At 47.5% G+C, this 20,692-nt stretch overlaps 1 protein-coding gene across 1 annotated transcript in view; it reads right to left on the reverse strand.

The window, feature by feature from the left end:
* The window catches only part of LOC119384162 (acid phosphatase type 7-like), a 515,431-nt gene that overhangs the window by 458,170 nt on the left and 36,569 nt on the right, over positions 1-20,692 (reverse strand). Inside the window, 1 exon segment of the mRNA XM_037652450.2 lies at positions 552-623. Coding sequence (XP_037508378.1) covers positions 552-623 — 72 coding nt within the window.

Here is a 20,692-nt window from a genome sequence, read left to right on the forward strand (position 1 = left end):
CCATCATTCACTCTTTTTCCCCTTCCTTCTCCCTTTTTGTATGTATTTGCTCAAATCAACAAAACACTCGCTACGGCGATGGCTGGCAAGATTGCCATGGCCTTTGGCGGGGCGCAACATCTCACCAAACGTCAACCCCTTTCGCTTATGGCGCAGCTTCTAGACATGGCAGTCTGTGAAAAACGCATTAAGTTATTCTCCGGTAGTTTCAGCCTGAAATGAAGGTTCGGTGTACTGATTTCGGCACCTGGTCTTTCAACTTGGCTGATAATCTCGGCGGCAAAAGCATTGGTCCGCATCCTTTTAAAGAACACGAGAGGGTCGACATTTCCGGAGCCCTTCACTACGGCGGGCCTTACAGTCATATCTTAGTTTTTGCACTTAAAACCCCACAAATTATTATTATCATTGAGTAAGGATAGCAAACATTACATTGTTTGCTGCACAGCTTTTGCTCACTAAAGCAACAAGGGCAACACCCCGTCGCTTTTTGTCGTTTATCGTGGGTTCACGCAAAATAATCACTAATGCAGCCAATTCAAAAAGCCTACCTGAAGAAGTGGTTGTTCATTCGTCCACTTCGGTCGACCATGGAAAATCTGTTGGCGTAATTGGAGAAGTTGCTGAAGCAATAGAAAAAAGAAAAACAAAAGCGATCCAATAAGTTTACAAGTCGTTGTCATCCTGCGGGGACATTGCAAACTAAAGATAAAGATTGCAAACTGAAATAAAATCAAAGGCACATAAAAGATAATAATAGTCCAAGCTCCTTTAGTAGAATTTATTGACACACTGCAAGAAAAAGCGACTGATATCGCGAGGCGGAATTTAAAAACGCCAGGCCTGCGCGGAACGCGCAGCACAGTCACAGCGAAAGCTGAAAGAGCGGCCTTTCTAGAACCCGTTCTAAACTTTCTTGGAGAACTAATACAAGTACACATGCAAGATATCCATTACGCCACAAATCATATTTTTTGTGAAGCAGGGAAGCAAACAATATGCCATTATTTGTCTTTCTCCGGATAAGCGAGGTAGCCGCTACACATCTTAAGCATCATGTGCACTTTGTTCATTGATGCACTTACGCATCATTTGCACTTACGATGAAGAATTATGGTTCATCACTTTGTAGTGGGTGGCAAGCAATAAATCACACACTCGTTGCGCAATTAGCATTGTGTGATACCTGGTTGTCATTTTCCTCTTCTGCCATGCTATATGACTCATGTTAACGCGATTCCTTGCCCGACATGACGCCTGTATAAGGTCTTTTTGCAAAGGAGTTTCGAGCACCAGCGTGGCTCTGAGGTAGAATACTCGAATGCCCCGCAGAGGGCCCGGGTTCACATCCCATCCGATCCTGGGTATTTTTTATTTACTTCATTTTTTTCCTATTTCGCGCGGTTACGGACCACGGCGGTGGCGGGCAACTACCCCACTGTGGTTGTGAGCTATAGCAACGGGTCTCCCCGTAAGGAAATCCAGACGTGCGCGGGAGACACACCGCAGTCACAGCATAAACCAGGGGCGCAGGTGGAAGTATTTTTTTTTTCGAGGGGAAGTTGCCTAGTAGTTTCCTTCTTCTGCTGCATTTATTATCTGCTTCAAAGTATGTGTGAATGTTATACAAACTGCCATTGGTAAAGGGTCTGCTGTGTACTGGAAGCACTCCGACATGCATGCGGTTCGTAAATGGAAATGCTGATTCATTATTTTTATTACGAAAGGACTTTTTATTGCCAGTCTTGATCCAATAAGAAGTTGCACATAGCTTTGCGTATCATTTTGAAGCAGTCAGTTGCTGTGGCTTTACGTTTGAAAAAAAAAAGAGCTTGTTACCTGCCCTTAAATTTACGTTCTGCGTGATGTCTGTAGTTGATAAAGGGAAGGGTGTTCTAAGGCAAGAAGCGGCAGCAATTTGGCCATTCACTGTGCTAAGTGTGGCTTCCAACCTCGTTTTCAGGAGACGCGTGTGCTGCGCACATGCAAGGACCAGACTGCACGTGAAGTCTACGAGGCTTTCGCAATGAAATGTAAAGATGAAGCATGTGTAAGCGAGCCGTCTATTAATCTAACAGACAAGGAGTGTTGCTATCTCCGTAACTAGTCACCTATGAATAAACGATAATGTGCCGCTGGACGCATGCGCCGCTAGAAGCTCTCTTATGTTTCCCTTCCCTGTTTTTTCTATTTCTGTGTATATTTGCGCGTTTTACAATAAACCATCAGTTGGCAGTCAGCGCTAGTCCTGTGTTCTTTCTTGTCCGCGTCTTCTTCGCGCTGTTTTTAACCATTGATTCTTACCAACTGGCTCGCATTCGCTCGCTTTTATGGTACCAAACACGCGTCCAAGTTTGTTGACTGCGAGGTGGGAATAGTGTATCAGATCCCGTTGTCGTGCGGTAGATCTTATATAGGACAGAGTGGGATGTGCCTGAATGTTCGTTTGGGAGAACACAAGCGTTCATTAACAAAAGACACGAATTCTCGTTTAGCAGATCATCGTCGGGACTGCGGGTGTACTCCGCACTTTACTGATACCATGGTTCTTTCCAGGCATAAAAAGCAGCTTCCCCAAGAAATTATTGAGGCCTTCCATATTGGAAGAAGCTATGAAAGATGCGTTATCCAACCATTGATAAAGCGTTGGGATAAGGAATACGAGTTTCTGGTCAGCACGTGCGGAAGTGTGACCCAAATGTCGTTGTGCGCATGCTATGTTAAGGGGCAACAGCCTTGGATATTCTTTTCGTTTTTAGTGTGGAGTACAAGTCACGTGACTCGATTATTTCTTCTCGTTTACTATTTTCAGTTTTTCCGGAATAAAAATTCAGTTGAGAGTCAGCGCTTGTTCTCTGTGCTCCTTCTGTCCCTTGTCCCTTTTTGTGAGCGCTGCACAGTCCTAAGTATGAATAAATACCAACTCGCTCAATTTTCTATTCTAAGTCAGCACAAGAGGAAAGCTGAAAGGTTTGAAAAATGTCTATTCCTCACGGTCAAGACTTGTCGCCTCTACTTAAATCAGCCTTCCTCAAGCAGTTCTTATTCACATGTTTTCAGCCCTTTCAAAATGCCTGTCAACTATTTGATTGGAACTTGATGCTCACTTTGGATTCCCGATTCCTCGGCATGTAGAAGAGGTTGGGCACAGGCCTTTGACACGGTTAATGCGATACGCAGATTTCACACAGGGCGCCATACCTCGATGAGCTCATGGATGCTGCATTTGAGGGAAAGTAAGCCAGCTCGATTGCTTCTAGACGGACTAGCTTTCTGTGACTTCAGTACTCATTCAAGAAGAGGAGCACCTGCTTGTGCCTGATCATTTGCCTATATAAGTGCAGTAGCCAGGCTCTTAAAACGTCTTTGTTCCTCCATGCCTTTGTGTTGGCAGCGCAGTCACCTCTCATTTATTCGCTGCTAGGTGTGAGCCTGCTTGTACTTCGTTGTTTTTTATGTACCCTCCATATTGCAACAAAGTGCATGGTCAAGCCCTTCTTGGAGCACTTCTGTGACAGTGGTCGCCTGAAATTGTGTAGGTTTTGCCTGAAGAGAAGCCCAATTTCGTCGGCATTAAGCACGTCCATATCTTTGCACCTGGCAAGAAGCATCAGCAACTTATTTCCTTTCTACGTGGACACAGCGTCCACACTGGTGCTGCTGCATTCACCTTGCATTGGTCCAGCCATCGGTCCCTAAATACAACACCATCGTGTCCGAGGAGCTTAGCCAGTTATTCCACTCACTTCCTCAACAATTGTCCGTTCATCGAAATTTCGCAAGCTCATGCATCTTGAAGCCACGTCAGGTGTCCAGACTCAATCTTTACGCGTGTTACGTCACAGAACCTGCAGCGCAATGGATGAATTTTCTGCGAGACTTGCTTGGAACAATTCCTTTGCCCTTCACAGTTGAATACATGACCTGCTTTGACAGTCCAATCTTTCCTGCGATTCGGCTGCCTTTCTTGTCACGCAGCTGCATTAAACATCTTGATCCTGTCACTCAGTGAAATTTGCTCATTTTCTGCAGGTCATTGTCTCAGCAGCTGTGCCCTGCAGCTCACTAGCAGGGGAATATATTGCCAAAATGGCGTCAAGCTATAACGCAAGACGTGGGGACTGGCCTCGCTAGAAGCTCGGCTTAAGGTCGCCATATTTCCAGCAGTGATTTAACCTTGTCATGGTTTACCCCTTTCAAAGGAAATGACGTAAATATAAAGCACCACAAACAAGTACCTGTCATCCTGTGAGGACATGAGGAAGTTTTTACTTGTCATATTGTCCTTTGCTTTGCATTCCAAGGCTTGTTTACGCCAGTGGCTCAGCAATCGCTCACACATCCATGCTGGTGTGCAGTGGCAAGTTTCAGCTTGTCTCTTGGGTGGTTTCCATTCGTAGCGTTCACGAAAACTGACGTCTCAAACTGATGTTTCCTTCAAAGGTTGAGCTCTTGACAGTCACTTGCTTTTTGTCCTTGGAGTTCCAATTCCAGCTGTTCACAGCCAGACGCTGCTATGCATACAAAAGTGCTGCCAAGCTTGGGCGTTTTTTTTCAAAAATAGTGAAAATTGATTCTCTCTTGGCAGCATTAAGATGAATAGTTACTGGAATTTCCTTATTCATTTGTATTTTTAGAAAGGCGCACAACCGCAGTTTTCTTGCGTACGCTCACATGTACTGTGATTACAACATAGATGTGCAAAATGGTTCCTCTCCTGCAAACGAGTGAATCACTCATTGTTTTGATTGAGACTACTGCCATGTTGCAATCAGATTGATTGGATATTAGCCTTTGAGGCAAGTATTTCCTAACCAGTTCGAAATTCTAATCTATCCGAGGATCACCTTCTCAGCCGTGTGCTGGCTTGACGATTGTGACTTGTACATAGGTGACAGTAATTTCGTTGCACAATTTTCTTAGCGTGTCAAACGTGCTGATTTCAAAACATATGCATTTTTATTTCTAATGTGAGTTTCTTTGTCACGGTTATTTTAATTGTTTGTGAATAAGGAATGCGTCGATACCGAAGAAAAATGTTTTTTCCTCACTTTGTGATGACTTTAAATAATAATACTAGCTTCTTTCGAAAGAGGTCACTGTGAAGATTGTAAATCTGCAACAAAAGAAAATGCGACCATGACTTCGAATTTGGCAAAAAATTACTGTTAAAGGGCAAAGTGAGGAGATATCCGCACTGTCAAGTTTACTGACCGCACCTGTGGCTGCAGGAACAATGCATTTCATAACTTAAATATAAAGAAAAAAAGATTTCCTTCTAATTGTGTCTGTTGTGGCCGATAGTTTGTAGTGAATTTTGTTGTATGATGAAATAGGCTTGCCAAACTGAGGTTCGAATATACACTCAGTTATATCTGAAATTTTGTAGCGTGCATGTTTGCTGTAACAAGAGTTTATGCTTTACTTACCCTTCAGCACACAGCACAACATTCGTGAGGCAACACACTCATATAGAAACAAGCATGTGCCCACTAGTGTCCTAAATTTCAACCAGGTATTCAACGCTCGCGCTGTGAAAGCGTAATTACAGAAATTTTCAGCCTAAGTTATATTGCAGCTAGTACCTATGTCTGGCCAAAGTGCAACACTGACCAAAAAAGAGGGAACACCCACAATCACAACAGTGGATGCCGAAATGGTACTCCACGGTATTGTGCACATTGTTGTGGTGCTCGCTGAGCTGTTCATTAATCTGCTGCTTGTTTGTCCCACATTTCTTCCTGCATGTCAGCAGAATTGAAATACCGTTCGTACTGCGCAGGAGAAAAACGTCTTCTGTGCTTCACAGAGCTTGCAGAAGCACTCTCCCTAACGAAGACCCTGATTCTCACCCTGAGGAAATCCTACCCTCATGCAATACAGTGCAGCTTCACGCATACAGGTTAATTGCTTGATGAGCTCGGGTTACCCAGAGTGCGTGAGTTCAGTGGTGAGCGTAAAGCAAGTTGAAATACCTGAGAAACATGCAGTCTCTCAAAAGAGTCTGGCAGTTTCGTCCCACAAGCACAAGGTTTCGTATTGACTAAAGCTGATTGGACATGAAATGGGAAATTGCCATCCATCGATTTGTAGCCGAGCGCTATGCAGAAATGAAGAACTGCTGGATGGCAATTTTTCCTTATAACCCTTCCTACACCTTTCGAGATTTCACAGAACTGCCTTGCCAAGATCAGCCCGTACACTCAGATAGGAGACCTAGAAAAGCGAAAGCTTCGAAAGCTTGTCAAATAATCGAGAAAACCACTTGCACAGTAGCACGCTGGCAATTCTTGTCATAACTAAATATCATGCAGCGGCCTGACTCCTATTGAGAGCTTGCACATTTCTCAGATTTATAAGATGAGAGCTCCAACGGTGACTTTCCCGGCTTCAGGCAGTGGAACCAGGCGACAAGTCTTCCAGCTTGTCGGGAGCGTGCCATCTTGCCAGGATTTGTTGTACAACTACAGGAGAAAATTTCTCGCGCGTTCGCCCAGATGACACAGGGCTCTGTACGAAATTCCGTCGGGCCCTGGTGCCGACGCGTGTCCACACAAAGCTAGTGCTGCCTTGAGTTCATGTATGGAAAATGGCAAATCCATGCGGGGATCTCGTGGTTGTGGACAGATGCTCGAGGGTAATAGGCTGTTTGGTGCTGTGAGTTGCCCAGATAATTGGCACAAAATTCTTCTGCCACGTCAATATCAGGTCGCTTTTGAGAGAGAGCTAGCGCCTTGAATGGTGACCGCTGAATGGGTTTTGTGCGCAGACCTCGTACCGTCCTCCACAATAGCGATAGAGGTTTACGAGGGTCAAGGGACTCGCAAAAACAGTCCAACGTTGCGATTCGAGTTTATCTATGCGGCGCTGAATCTTCTTCTGTAGACGTCGAGCGGTCCGTAAGTCTTCCATTGCCTCCGTGCGTCGGTACCTTCGTTCAGCACGTCGTCGGATTGCTCGAAGTCGCTCTAACTCGATGTCAAATTCCGTTAATTTCGAAGAGCATGTGAGAGTACGCGTAGTATCGTGTATCGTGCTCTTGATTATCTCCTCTAAGGCAAGTGAGCTGTTCGCTTGACATTGCTCTTCCATGCGAGACTGAAATTTTGTCCAGTCCACTCTTTGAATGCTATTGCGTATCTTAGAAGGGGACAATCCTTCAATCTTAACATATGTGAGAATGTGGTCACTCCCATGCGTTTCTATGTCCGGGAACCACCCAGCACGCCTGGCGAGGCTTCGTGACACAAACGCCAAGTCAAGACAGCTGCTATACGTTGAACGACGCAAAAATGTTGGACTGCCGTCATTTAGCAAGAATAGTTCATTGTCGGAAGCGAAGGACACCAAATTTCTGCCTTTAGCATTGATCTTGCTACTTCCCCAGAATGTATGGTGAGCGTTGAAGTCCCCGATGGTAACGCACGGGTGGGTAGATGATGACAGGATGCCTTGCAGTCTTTTATCGTCAAATCGACTTGATGTGGATAGGTAGGCACCCACAACCGTGACGGTAAGCCTCTTCTTCACTGTTACACATATATATTGATTGTCGTCATGAGGTGATACCTCATGACGACAATTACCGCCCTATCGCGTTGGCCAGTTGTATAGGCAAAGTTATGGAGAGGATGATCCTCGAACGCCTGGAGTGGTACTTGGAGTGCAACAACACATACCCAGATGCCATGGCAGGATTTCGACGTGGTCGATCATCGATTGACAACGTAGTCGACCTCGTCACCTACGTTCAACACGAGAAAGGCCGAAATCGTCTCTGCACTTCTTTGTTCCTCGACGTCAAAGGGGCGTATGACAACGTTACGCATGAAGCCATCCTCACCGCTCTCGAAGAGGTAGGAATAGGCGGTCGGATGTTACGTTGGATACGTAGCTATCTCTCAATGCGATCCTTTTTTGTGAGCACCGAGGACGGTCAAACATCTCCACATTTTAGCTACCGTGGCGTCCCTCAGGGCGGCGTACTCAGTCCTGTGCTGTTCAATCTTACGCTGACTGCCCTCCTTGAGCACCTGGCAAGCACAGTTAGGCTATCAATGTACGCGGATGATCTCTGCATTTGGACGTCCGCCGTAACACGCCTACAGTTGCGAGCGAGAATTCAACGAGCTGCCACTCAAACTGCGCATTACCTCCGTAACAGAGGCTTGAAAATTTCTTCCGAGAAGTGCGCTCTCGTGGCGTTTACGCGCAAGCCTATGAATACCTACAGCGTAATAATCAACGGTCAAGCTATACCGTATATTCGATCACACAAGTTCCTGGGTGTCATAATTGACAGAGACATATCATGGAGCCATCACGTATCATACCTAAAAGAGCGGTTGATTGGCATCTGTCATCTGTTGAAGTTTGTCGCTGGGAAGACTTGGGGAATGTCCCCAAGTGCCATGCTACAGCTGTACAGGGTACTTTTTCTCGGCTTCCTGCGGTACAGCTTGCCTGCAATAACCAACGCAAGCAAAACAAGCCTACGAACGTTACAAAGTGTTCAGGCCCAGGCACTCCGGATTTGCCTAGGCTTGCCTCTTAGTGCATCGACGGCGGCTTCTATAGCGATAGCCGGAGACCATCTCATCAAGACACACATCGACGTTGAAACACTCGGGACACATATAAGGCATCAGGCTCGGACTCCCCGCCACCACCTAGCCTCTTTACCAGCAGACAGACCACGCGCGTCTTTTTGCCAAACGGTAACCGCGTATCGCGAGTCTTTACCAACATGTTTCATGCCCGCCGCGAGACCTTCGGTTCCTCCGTGGTGCCTGACTCAGCCCAGCATCAGCCTAACAATACCTGGCATCCAGAAAAAAAGCGGATATGTCGTCACCTGCCCTTAAACAGCTCGCTTTACTCCTGCTATATGAGAAGTACCAAGGCTATGTACACGTATACAATGACGGCTCCGTTTTGCCAAACAGCTCAACTGCAGCAGTTGTGATACCGATCAAAGCCACAACAATCAAATTCAAGACCTCCCACCTAACGACATCGACGGCAGCAGAGCTCGCAGCGCTTCGTGTCGCATTACATTTCATAAGTGATGAACGGGCACAAAAATGGACTATGTTCAGTGACTCCAAGGCGGCACTACAGTCTCTTATGTCACCTTTACGACGCGGCCCGTACGAACAACTTGTATTCGAGACTGCAGAAGAGACGCACCATTTAACTGAGAAAGGGCATGAAATAACTTTTCAGTGGCTTCCAAGTCACTGTGGGATTATCGGCAATGAACGCGCCGATCAAGCTGCCCGTTCCGCCCATACTGAAAACAATCAACTCTTAATACCGCTCTCCAGAACTGACGCTGCACGGAAGCTCCGCGTGCTTGCTCGCCAACTCGCCGTGTCGCAGTGGAACGAGCCACACTTCCAGCACGCACGACTATATGCCCTAGACCCAACACTCAGCCTTAGAATTCTCCCAGGACTTCGTCGAAGTGACGCTACCCTTCTGTGCAGGTTATGGTTGGGTGTCGCATTTACCTGTGCGTACGCGTTCCGCATAGAAATGGCCGACACCGCAGCTTGTGACCACTGCGGAAGTGATGAAACAATTAAGCATATTCTGTGCGACTGTCCACAGTACTGTTCGCAGAGACAGTCGCTTTGCAACGCGTTTGACAAATTGGACGACCGAACTCTTTTGGAAGAAAGAATCCTGCGCCATTGACAGGACTTTACGCATCAGAAGAAAGCTGTGCAGGCGCTAATGCGCTTTCTGCGTTCAACCGGGCTATCAGAACTGCATGTGTGCATGTTTTGTTTTGTTTTTATTTTATCTCCTTCTCTCTCTGTCCTCTTTCCGACCCCTATATCCCACCCCTGTGCAGGGTAGCAAACCGGTCGCTCGCACCAGGTTAACCTCCCTGCCTCTTCCTTTTCATCTATTTCTCTCTCTGTCTCTCAGGTTTATCAACCCCTTTTATGTCTTAGCAGTCTTTCGGCCTCCAATGAGAGCAGGCGGTGTGGGTATGCAGAGTTTATCAAGCGATGAACCTTTTGGTCGATATTGCTCTGTTTGGAATAGGGGTAGGCTTTCATAAGGGCATTGAATAGTATTTTCTCAAGCTCTGTCACGTACACGACAGGCTTCGTACCCTTTGCACTAGGAATGGTGTTTCGATTCCACTGACGGGTAGGAAAACGGAAGAGTCGTCTATCTACGGGAAAGGAGAATTCTTCCGAAAGGCCAAAGTGTGATTAAATTTTCTCTAGCAGAATTCTGGTTTGAGCTAGTTGGTACTGGTGCATAACTGAGGATACTTTTGGCGCAAATCGAACGAGGACATCGGCGCCCCTCCTGTTCTTTTGTGTTGTGTGTCCTCGTTCGATCTGCGCCAAAAGTATCCTCAGTTGTGCGATTAAATACCGCAAATTCGTGGTCCTTGCATACCGGTGGTCACAGACTCCTTGACAGCATTAAAATTAGCTTATTCATTCTTCCATAAAACACTTCCTCTTATGTTAAAGATACTATGTTCAACATAATATTATGTTAAAACATATTGCACGATATATCTACGTATTCTTGTAACAGCTTGAAAGCAGTCTATATAGATGTCTAGCACTATCAGAGTGCAGCGGAGCTTCCTGTACATGCCGTAAATGCACCCCTTCCAGCGATCAAGTAAAGGTTTTTGAATATTTCAGCGGTCCTGCTGCAGGTTCTCCGCCTCCTGCTTAAGGTACAGTGACAAAATGGTATGGCTGACAAAATGGTGCAGAAAATAAAGAATGAGATTCATCTGCTGTCCAAGAGGCGTGGACGTACAGACACTGTGGACAGGAGCCGTACCTTGTCGCAGCCTCATCACAACTTTCTGCACTTCTTGCGTGGCGGTCGGCTGAAACAAATGATTGACTAGAAGCAGCTGTGCAGAACTAGGTTGTGGATGCGTCGGTTGGGTGCACTACCTCTTAGTACATGATAAGAACCACAGAAAATTTGTGTGCTCTCTTAAAGGTGCATGCTGTGGCAGTTAGTTGGCCTCAAACGTTTGTACAGGACAGAAAGCTATACGAAACGACTCGGCTGACGTCACAAAAAGACTAGATGAAACTTACAAAAGCAGAGAGTCCCCCTAACGAAGAGAACGTCAAAAGTGGAAAGAGAAATTAAGGAAGTAACAAAGAAGACCAATAGTGTTTAGCTAAATGTATTCCTAGAGCAAATTCAAGAAATTATACAAGCGCACAAAAAGAAGTTGGTAGAACTGGAAGCCAGGAGTAGATATAATTCTGTTGTGTTTGGAATTAACGAAACCAAACACGAAAAACAGGAGACGCTTCGGCAGAAAGTTGTTAACCCTTTCCCTACAGAGCTTTTTGGCCAAAAATGATTAAAAAACTAAAATCTTTTTGTTCGCCGATATGATTCCACGTGTTTTGAAGCAAATAAAAAATTACACCATCTCCCGCTAAAGGGGACCATGAGGAGATGCGAAGCCGGTGCACTTGCACGATCGCGTTCCGTTGGCGTTCGTTGGGCATGCTACCGACCTCGCGTCGTGGAACGTGAAGAGGGACGCTACGCGCGTTGTATCTTCCATCTAGCCTGGCCGTTAATTCTCACAGGGCGAGCGGGGAACGCTGTCGACAGGCGGGCGAGAGGGGGGCAGCGTAAGAGTGGAGAGAGAAGGGGAGGGGAAGCGCGTGCGCTCGAGCTCATCGCGGCGTTGCGCAGGAGAGAATTTCGGCATGTCCAGCCCGCGTTTCAGAGGAAGAGTGGAAAGGGGAGGTGAGAGGGGTATGGGAAGGGGGAGGGGAGAGGGGAAGGGGAGAGGGAATGTTGACAGGGGAGGGGAGAGGGAAAGTGGAGATGGGAAGGGGAGAGGGTGAGTGGAGAGGAGGTGTGTGGAGAGGGTATGCGCATGCGCAGTAAGGGTAGTCACGCCGCACACCACCACAACCGGATTGAGCTCCGCCTTAAGATACTTCGCATCTAAAAAGCTATTCAAAGGCGCTTTATTGGCAAGATAAAAAGTATTTTATTGAAAATATGCAGAGCATTGGCTTCTCTACATCGCACAACAGAAAGTTCCCTAACGTCTCCAATCTTGGGACAGAAAATGTCCCTTTGAAATTTTAGAAATAATGGACAGGGACTATGGAGCCCATGAAAAAAAAGTTCGGCAGATCCCACGCCCTGTCGGAATCGGTTTCATGCGAAGCAGCCAGCGAGTACTTCTATGCTGTATTTGATGGCTTTGAGCCTGTGGAGATAGGTTTGCAAAACGCTTACCCTACGAGGCGACCGGCAAGGGACGCGACGTTCTCCACTGCCGCAGCGAACAAAGACGCTACGGCCGGGTTCGTCGACTCTCCAGCACGGCGCAGAAAAGGCACTCGAAGCAGGATGTCAACAAACAACACGGGTTTATTAACCCTAGATGCAGCTCAGTACGACAGTCACGGGCTTGCAGGCCGTAAGGGGAACTCCGCAAGACCGATCGAGTACGCTTTCCAGCGGCGCTACGACTATCACACAAAGGGAGCAGTCGAGCACACAAATGAGAAGCCGCCTGCTAGAGCAGCGCGTCAACCTCTCGTGCTGGCCTGAGAGCATCTCCCGCGGGCAAGCCAGCGCCAGACAGAAGCAAGCTGAATAGGGAAGGGGGTTGTCACTGGCGGCCAATGAGGACAGGCGTTGTTCAGTGACGTAGGCTAGCGTGGTCACGTGGTGGCACGAGCATGCTCAGGCAAGTTCGCACGCGTGGCTCGTGTGGGGAAGACCAACGCATGGCTCGAACCGAGCAAAAAGGCCTGACGGCGTAGCCACGGTACCCATGTCGTCGATTAACGGCGATTCTCGGCGCTTGAGCCGCGCGGGGCCATCACACGCGCTAGCAGGGAAGAGAGGCGCCAAAGGGGAGGGAGCGCTCGATTCCCACAAGACAAGCGTTACGAGGTGGATCGACGTGTTTTTGTAAGTGTTGCAGCTGTGTGCACATCGTGGGCTTACCAGGCACGTCGACAACACTGGCATTTAAAGGGTAACTTATGGTGCAACGTAACGTCAGCCTTCACGTTAGAGTACATACGTCACTATTATCGAAACTAAGTGCATTTTATGGTGCAGTAATGTGGATATCATACGTAACTTTCGTTAATGCATTCCTCCGGGGTCGAGCAATGCTTCAATATACTTGCTGAATCATAGGAATACAAATGTAATGGTTATTAGTCTGCTATAAAAGTGGAGCCAACACTGGAACCAAAGACGTTAATCTGATATGACGCCTGTATCGTAGGAGTGAATATGTAGTGTTCATTGCTTTGTTATAAAACTAGATGGCCAGCACCACAACCACAATTTACGTTGCAGCGCCATTACGCCTGCATAGGCTGTTTTTCCAAACCAGTTTATAGACCAGGCGTGGCTCTGCGGAAGAATACCTGATTGCCACGCAGAATGCTTGGGCTCCATTCCTGCTGGGATCATAATTTTTATTCTTTCCATTCGTCGGAACAACGCCGCCGATGACGGTTTTTCTTAACGATCTCGCATTTAAATTACCAATGGATGTTCTCGCCGTTCCTGGGTAGATATAAACTATCGGTCACCTGTGGCGCATACCCGAACACCGCCGCCCGTGGTAAACGGGTATGTTCCACGCGTGTCTGGAGGAAACGGTTTGACGGCGTACGCGACAGGATTGTCATGCTATTTTTGTCATGACCCGACAGCCATATTCGCAAAATCCTCCTACCCTCCCATACTAATTCGGGTCTACACCAACTTAAGAAGGCGCTCATGAGAGCACCCAGACGTAGGCGGCTAGATAGACACGTAATAGAAACGCTCAAAGTGCCAAACGTTTGCATTTAAAAAGCCTCAGACGTGCCGGTGTGCGTTTGCTTACATCTACGGGCGCCCGCTGCGGATACGGTGAGACGCGGCCGTCCTCCCAATCCGATGATTTAGAAAAAAAATATGCTGCTCCGTGTAGTCGCTGCTACACTCGCAGGAGTACTACAGTTCTTCATTCTACAAAACATTTTTTTTAATGCAAAGCATTTGTTAGCGAAACTTTGGCACTTTGAACGTTTCTATCTATCTATCTATCTATCTATCTATCTATCTATCTATCTATCTATCTATCTATCTATCTATCTATCTATCTATCTATCTATCTATCTATCTATCTATCTATCTATCTATCTATCTATCTATCTATCTATCTATCTATCTATCTATCTAGCCGCCTACATCCGGGTGCTCTCATGATCGCCTCCTTGAATTGGTGTAGACCGAAATTGGTATGGGAGGGGAGAAGGGTTTGACGAATATGACTGTCGGGTCATGACATGAATGTCAAGAAAACCCTGTCGCGTACGTTTTCAAACCCTTTCATCCAGACACGTGTGGCACATACCTGTTTACCACGGGCTGCAGTGTACGGGTATGCGCCACAGGTGATTGACAGTTTATATCTACCCAGAAACGGCAAGAACAGGCATTGGTAATTTAAATCGAGAGCGGTAAGAAAAACCGACATTGGCAGCGCTGACCCCACGAATGCAAAGAATAAAAATTAGGATCTGAGCACGAATCGAACACAAGCATTCTGCGTGACAATCAGGTATTCTGCCACAAAGCTATGCGAGGTCGCGCAACGTCAATTCTTGCAAGTGCTGCCTCTCTAAACCTATCTCCACAAATTACAACGGTACAATTGTTACGGCGAGCAGAGCTTTCGTAAGCGAGAAAATAGCACAAAACCGAAGGATGGGTGCTGACGCCCCTTGAGCTTTCCCGCACTAGGCGCCTGTGACGTAGGAAATCACAAACGCAGGCGGGCAGCGATTGGTTGACAGTGATTTAATGCTTCTAATAGAAATGCCTGATGAAATTTCTCTTAACCGTCCATAAACAGTACTTCGCACATATTTAAGCAGTGCCACTCAACGAAGTACAATTTTAACACATAACTAAAACAAAAATTAGCAGTTGTTCCGTGTACCAATACAACCGATGAGCGAAGTTCATTAGAAATGGGACGCAAACGACCATGGGCCTGATCTCGCTGCTGGCTTTCATGAAAGAGGTAGGGTGGGGAGAGCGTCTTATGCGCTCGGTGGCAGGAACGACTGAGCAAGTGAGTGTGCGGCACGCGCAGCGCAGGGAGAGGGATACAGGTGGGAGAGGGTGCGAGCGGTGATGCGCTGGGGACCTTCGACGGCGGCGACGGAGCGCCGAGCGCGGCGTCGCCGCGCGCAGCGTTTCATTGTCTTTTGCGCCGGCGCCGGGTGGGGAGACCGTCTGCTACTACGTTCGACAAAGCGCCCGTAGTGCGCTAGAATGATGGTTGTCATTTGACAATCCACGATAACGGTGGTAAAAGTGAAAATGGCCATTATAAGCAGCTCTGCACAGATCTTACTTTTTTAACCTCGAATTTCTGGTACGCTAGAACCAAACCGCTCAAGGCCTAAACATTTCCTCTTAAATCACCGCACCCTGCAACCTAAAGCGATGCTTAAGAGAAGGGAGCTTCGACGGCGCGGAGAAGTGCGGGCCTAAGGAGCTTCGCTCCTAAATATCAGCAGTTGTTCCGTGTACGAATACAACGAATGAGCGAAGCTCCTTAGAAATGGGGCGCAAGCGAAGATGTATGTTTTGAAACTGTATAGTGCGCCGCGCGGCGCCTTGTTCTTTTTCATTTCGTGCGGCGCAAATTCATATTCAAAGTTCATATTGAAAATACCAAAATGACAGGAGCCCGTGTGCGTTGAACTGTCTGCCGGAAACCTTTCCCACTGGTATTAGCACTGCACCGAAGCATCGAGCCCGGCATTGGAAGGTGCTTAGTAAACCTGGTCGTGTGAGGGAGGCGGCCTGTCGTGGTGGCGTTACGGGGAAGCCCGACGGGGCACTCGGGAACACGTTTTCTGCTCGGCGTTGTGAACGTGAGGCGGAGCGGCTGGAAAGTTTCTCATCGCGCTAAGGACTGTCTTCACACAAATGTAAGCACAAGCGTTTCGAGGTGCTCGAGACAGTGGCCGTAATGGAAGATCTCCGAAGTCGACGACCCTCTGGACCACTGTCCGGACTCAACGCGTACCTCGTTGGCGGTGGTTCTCGGAATCAAGTCGCCAAAGCGTGGGACCTGTACGTCGTCATTGCGTGGTGCATGTGTAGACCCTATTGGGCACCTCGTCCATGATTACCATCGGATGATACGCTGACGCGTTCTCCTCACTGAAAATACTGGCATGAAGGCAAGCGATGTGGGCGACGGCGTGAACCGGCTGTACAAACGGCCCAATGCGTCTGCTAAAGGACAGCGGCAGTGTCTCCACCCAACTGTATCGTTTCATGTGGTGCCGCGCCATGAGCCCCATCGTTCGCAATGGCTCAACGCTGTGCCCATAATTACACGGCAGTATAAGGAGCCAGAGAAACCGATGCTATGTTCTCTGCACTTCTCGCCATTGGATTATGTGTACAATCCTGCCCTCGGGATGGCTTTCGGCTTTGCCCAAAAGGGGAGTCCTCTCCCGATAAGCTGTGCCGTCCATTCATTCCCGCCACAGGCGCCCTTGAACGAGCAAACCAGCGTCTCGGTGAGTGTCGAATCCCACTTATGATCGCCACCGTAAACGTATACCGAGTAGGCGCGCCACTTTTTTCTCTTGTTTGGTTTTTCAGGTTGTTATTGCCGAGACCACGATCGAGGGCGACGCGGCTACAGGGTGCAACTGTGGAAATCCAATCTGTGGTAAGTTGAGGTCATCCTCATGAGGTGCAGTAGTTTATTGCAGGGATGAAGTGCGTTAAGATTGTGTGTGCATTACAAAACTGTACGAAACTCCGAACAACAGTTTGACGTCCAACAATGCGAAACAATTTAAGCGCCTACTCTGTGTAGTTCTCTTCTTTTCCGTCTATGTTTTTTAGCGCTTCGCCCACAATGAATCCTCAACACCTAGCCCAATTTGCAGTTCTGTTATTTTAAGCTTTTCGCGTGTGCGACAGAGAACTGGTTCTGCTTTCGAGGACAGTTGGGTTGCAGAGACCGAGAGGTCGCACGGTGATGTAACCACTGCGCCCTTTGGAAGCCACAGATAGACACCAGCAATTTTTACGGTAACATATTGTGGTACTTCACGGTACAAAGCAATCTGAACTAAGCTTGACTGCTTTGCGCATATATAAATGCGGCAGTTCATTCGCAACTTGCTAAATTTCTGTCACGGCAGCAAAGATTATTTGCTTTTGAGGTAGACGATTGCTACATGGACACTGCTGTGGATGACGGAGTCGGCTACCCCATGAAAATACACTCAGAGGTAAGTGAAGTCGGGAACGCACCATGAACGTGGCATGTAAATCATGCCCTACTCGACTTGCATGCCACAATGGTCGTGTTAGACCTGTCATCTGTGTTCATCCTACAAGCAGTTCACGCAATACCAATTTTGGCGTATTTCGAGCTAACGAACCGGCCGCGACATTACGATGAGCGTGGCATGGAAATCATGCCCTACATGACAGGCATGCCACGACTATCGTGTTACCACCTGTCATTTATGTTCGTCGTACAGTCACATCACGCTATACTAATTTTGGTTTCATCTTATAGCAAACTGCGCAGCAGCAGCGACACAAAGAAGGAACGTAAGGGACAGACGAGCGCAAACTGTGAGTCTGCGCTCGTCTGTTCCTTTCGTTCCTTCTTTGTGTCCCGTCTGCTGTGCAGTTTGCTAGAAGATGAAACCTTACCAACTTACGCAGCTTTCAACGCTTGTGACACTAATTTTTGTATCTTAAGCTAACGAAACGGCCGCGAGCGCACCATGAGCATGTCATGTAAATCATGCCCTACATGACGTGCATGTCATGTTACAACCTCTCATTCATGTTCTTCATACAGGTTACGTAACGCAATACCCAATTTGGTACACGTCAAGCTAGTGAACCGGCCGCAAGTGCACCATGAGCGTGGCATATAAGCCATTCCGTTCATGACATGCATGTCGTGATTTTCATGTTATCACTAGTCATTTATGTTCGTCATACAGTCGCGTCTCGCAATACCCAATTTGGTACATGTCAAGCTAGCGAAACGGCTGCGAGCGCATCGTGCACGTGGCAGGTATGTCATGGCGAACATGACGTGCATGCCATGATTTTCATGTCGCCACCTGTCCTTTATGATCTTCATACTGAATTCTTTTGTCATACAAGTTTTGGTATATATCCATTTAATTAAACAGCCGCGAGCGCCCCGAGACCATGTCATGTAAATCATGCAATACATGACATGCGTGTCAGATTTGCACGCTAGGATTTCTCACTTACCTTTGCCATACACTTTTGTCACGCTAAACCAATTCTGGTATATATCAAATTAACGAAACAGCCGCAAGAATTCGAAGACCGTGGCATGTATATCATGCCATCATGACATACCTGTCATAATTTCCACGATATCACATGTCATTTATGTTCGTCATCAGTCATATTATGCCATAGCAATTTCTGTGTACATCCCATTAATGAAACGGCCAGACCCCGCAGGGCTGTCTGCGGAAGCAGGCGTTTGGTGGGTAGCGACACCAAAGACCCGAGCTAAGGCGGGGTTTAGACCACTCCCATGCCTAGCCGTGGGTGGCATTGCCGTGTCCGAGGAAAAGGGGATCCTGGGGGTTGAGCCGACGCCGGGTGATTGGACCTTTTAGGCCCCCCCGGCAGAGGCAACACACCCCTGTGGCCTCGGCTTCACCTAGACGGCTCCCCACCCGGGGGAAATGGGCACTCTCCATTTCCTGTCTCTGTTCGGCACATCTTCCTCTTTCTCTCTTACTTTTAATTTTTCCTGTCAACTTCTATCTTCAGTTTATTTCCTCTTTTTCCGGCAGCAAGGGTTAACCTTTTGTGTCTAACCACCCTGACTTCAGCCATATCGGGTTATAGTCGCGGTATACAGCTGGCGCGGGCAGGTCTTGCTCGTGAGTTCCTGTCACGTCCCCTCGTTGGGCTCCGTGGTGGCGGCTGCTACCGCGGTTGAAACACATACAAATTTGATGGCCACTTCGCTTTCATCACCTCATCGCCACCCTCAGAAGAGGACGCGCACCGATGTGACAGCTTAAAGTCACTGTAACGGGAAAAGTACCGCGTTCTTTTTCTCTTCGCCGCCGCGCCTTTTCGTTGGCTTCGCCACAAAATAGGTCCAGCTCGCTCGCCTCGCTAGTGTCTCCCGGCCGGCGACGAACGGCGCTTTGGAAGGCAAATATTTTTATAGCCTCAGAAATTAGTGCAGGAACATTACAACATCCCGTATCGTTTTGACACTTCGTCACAAGCCTGTCGAGGCATCCAAGAATGCCTGGGCGCTGCGCTTTTGGGTGCAGCAACCGGCGAGAAACAGGCAAAGCTCTCTTTGCTATTCCCAGCGGGAAAAAGGATGGCAATCGACGGGCTTTGTGGCTGCACAGAACACGGCGGGAAAATACCCACATTTGTGAGGCAAGCATTTCATTAAGAATTCGCATATGTTGTTTTGGGGAATCTTTGCATCTCCCCTGCGTTAGTGCAGCTTGTTTCGCGTGGTTGCCGCATAAGATTCATGCACAATAACATTGCCGGGCAGCTTTTAATTATGTTTCGCGTAAAACTGACGCCTTTGGGCTCACATTTAACGATCAGCGCGCCATGAAAACTGACTGCTACAGATTGGTATTGCGTAACGTGACAGTATGAAGAACATAAATAACAGGTGGTAACATGAAAATAATGGCACGCATGTCATGTAAGACATGATTTACATGCCAAGCTCATGGTGCACTCGCGGCTGGTTTGCTGGCTTCATATGCACCAAAATCGATATTGCGTGATGTACGTGACTCTATGACGAACATAAATAACAGGTGGCAACATGAAAATAATGGCACGCATGTCCTGAAGGCATGATTTACATGTCATGCTCATGATGCTTTCGCGGCCGGTTCGCTGGCTTGATATACACCAAGATTGGTATTGTGTTACGTGACTATATGACGATCATAAATACCAGGTGGTAACATGAAAATAATGGCACGCTTGTCATGTAAGGCATGATTTACATGTTACCACCTGTCAATCACGTTCTTCATACAGAAATATCTAGTGATATTAATTTTGGTATATATGCATTTCGTTAAACGACCGCGAGCGCCCCGAGACCATGCCATGTAAATCATGTTTTACATGGGACGCCTGTCAAGATTTGCGCGTTAAAAGGAGTAACTTGTGTTCGTCATACCCTTTTGTCACGCCATACCAATTTTGGTGTGTATCAAGCTAGAGAAGCGGCCGCGAGCGCACCATGAGCGTGGCATGTAAATCATGCCGTGAATGGCATGCATGTTATTATTTTCATGTCATCACCTGCAATTTATATTCGTCATACAGTCATGTTATGCCATACCAGATTTGGTGTACATCCCAATAACAAAACGGCCAGGAGAGCACAAAGTCGTGGGCGGCTAGATGGATGGATGGATGGATGGATGGACGGACGGATGGATACGTTCGAAGTCGCAGAAGTTCGCTAAGAAACGCTTCGCATTTAATAAATAATACCGACAGCCGAGCGCGTAAATGCCGCGCAGTTCGCATTTATTTATCGCGTTAGTACGCGTGCGTGCGCGTGTAGGCAAGTGAAAACTGCCGCTAT

Source organism: Rhipicephalus sanguineus, chromosome 2, assembly GCF_013339695.2.
Source record: "Rhipicephalus sanguineus isolate Rsan-2018 chromosome 2, BIME_Rsan_1.4, whole genome shotgun sequence".
In the NCBI taxonomy this organism is placed as follows: domain Eukaryota; kingdom Metazoa; phylum Arthropoda; class Arachnida; order Ixodida; family Ixodidae; genus Rhipicephalus; species Rhipicephalus sanguineus.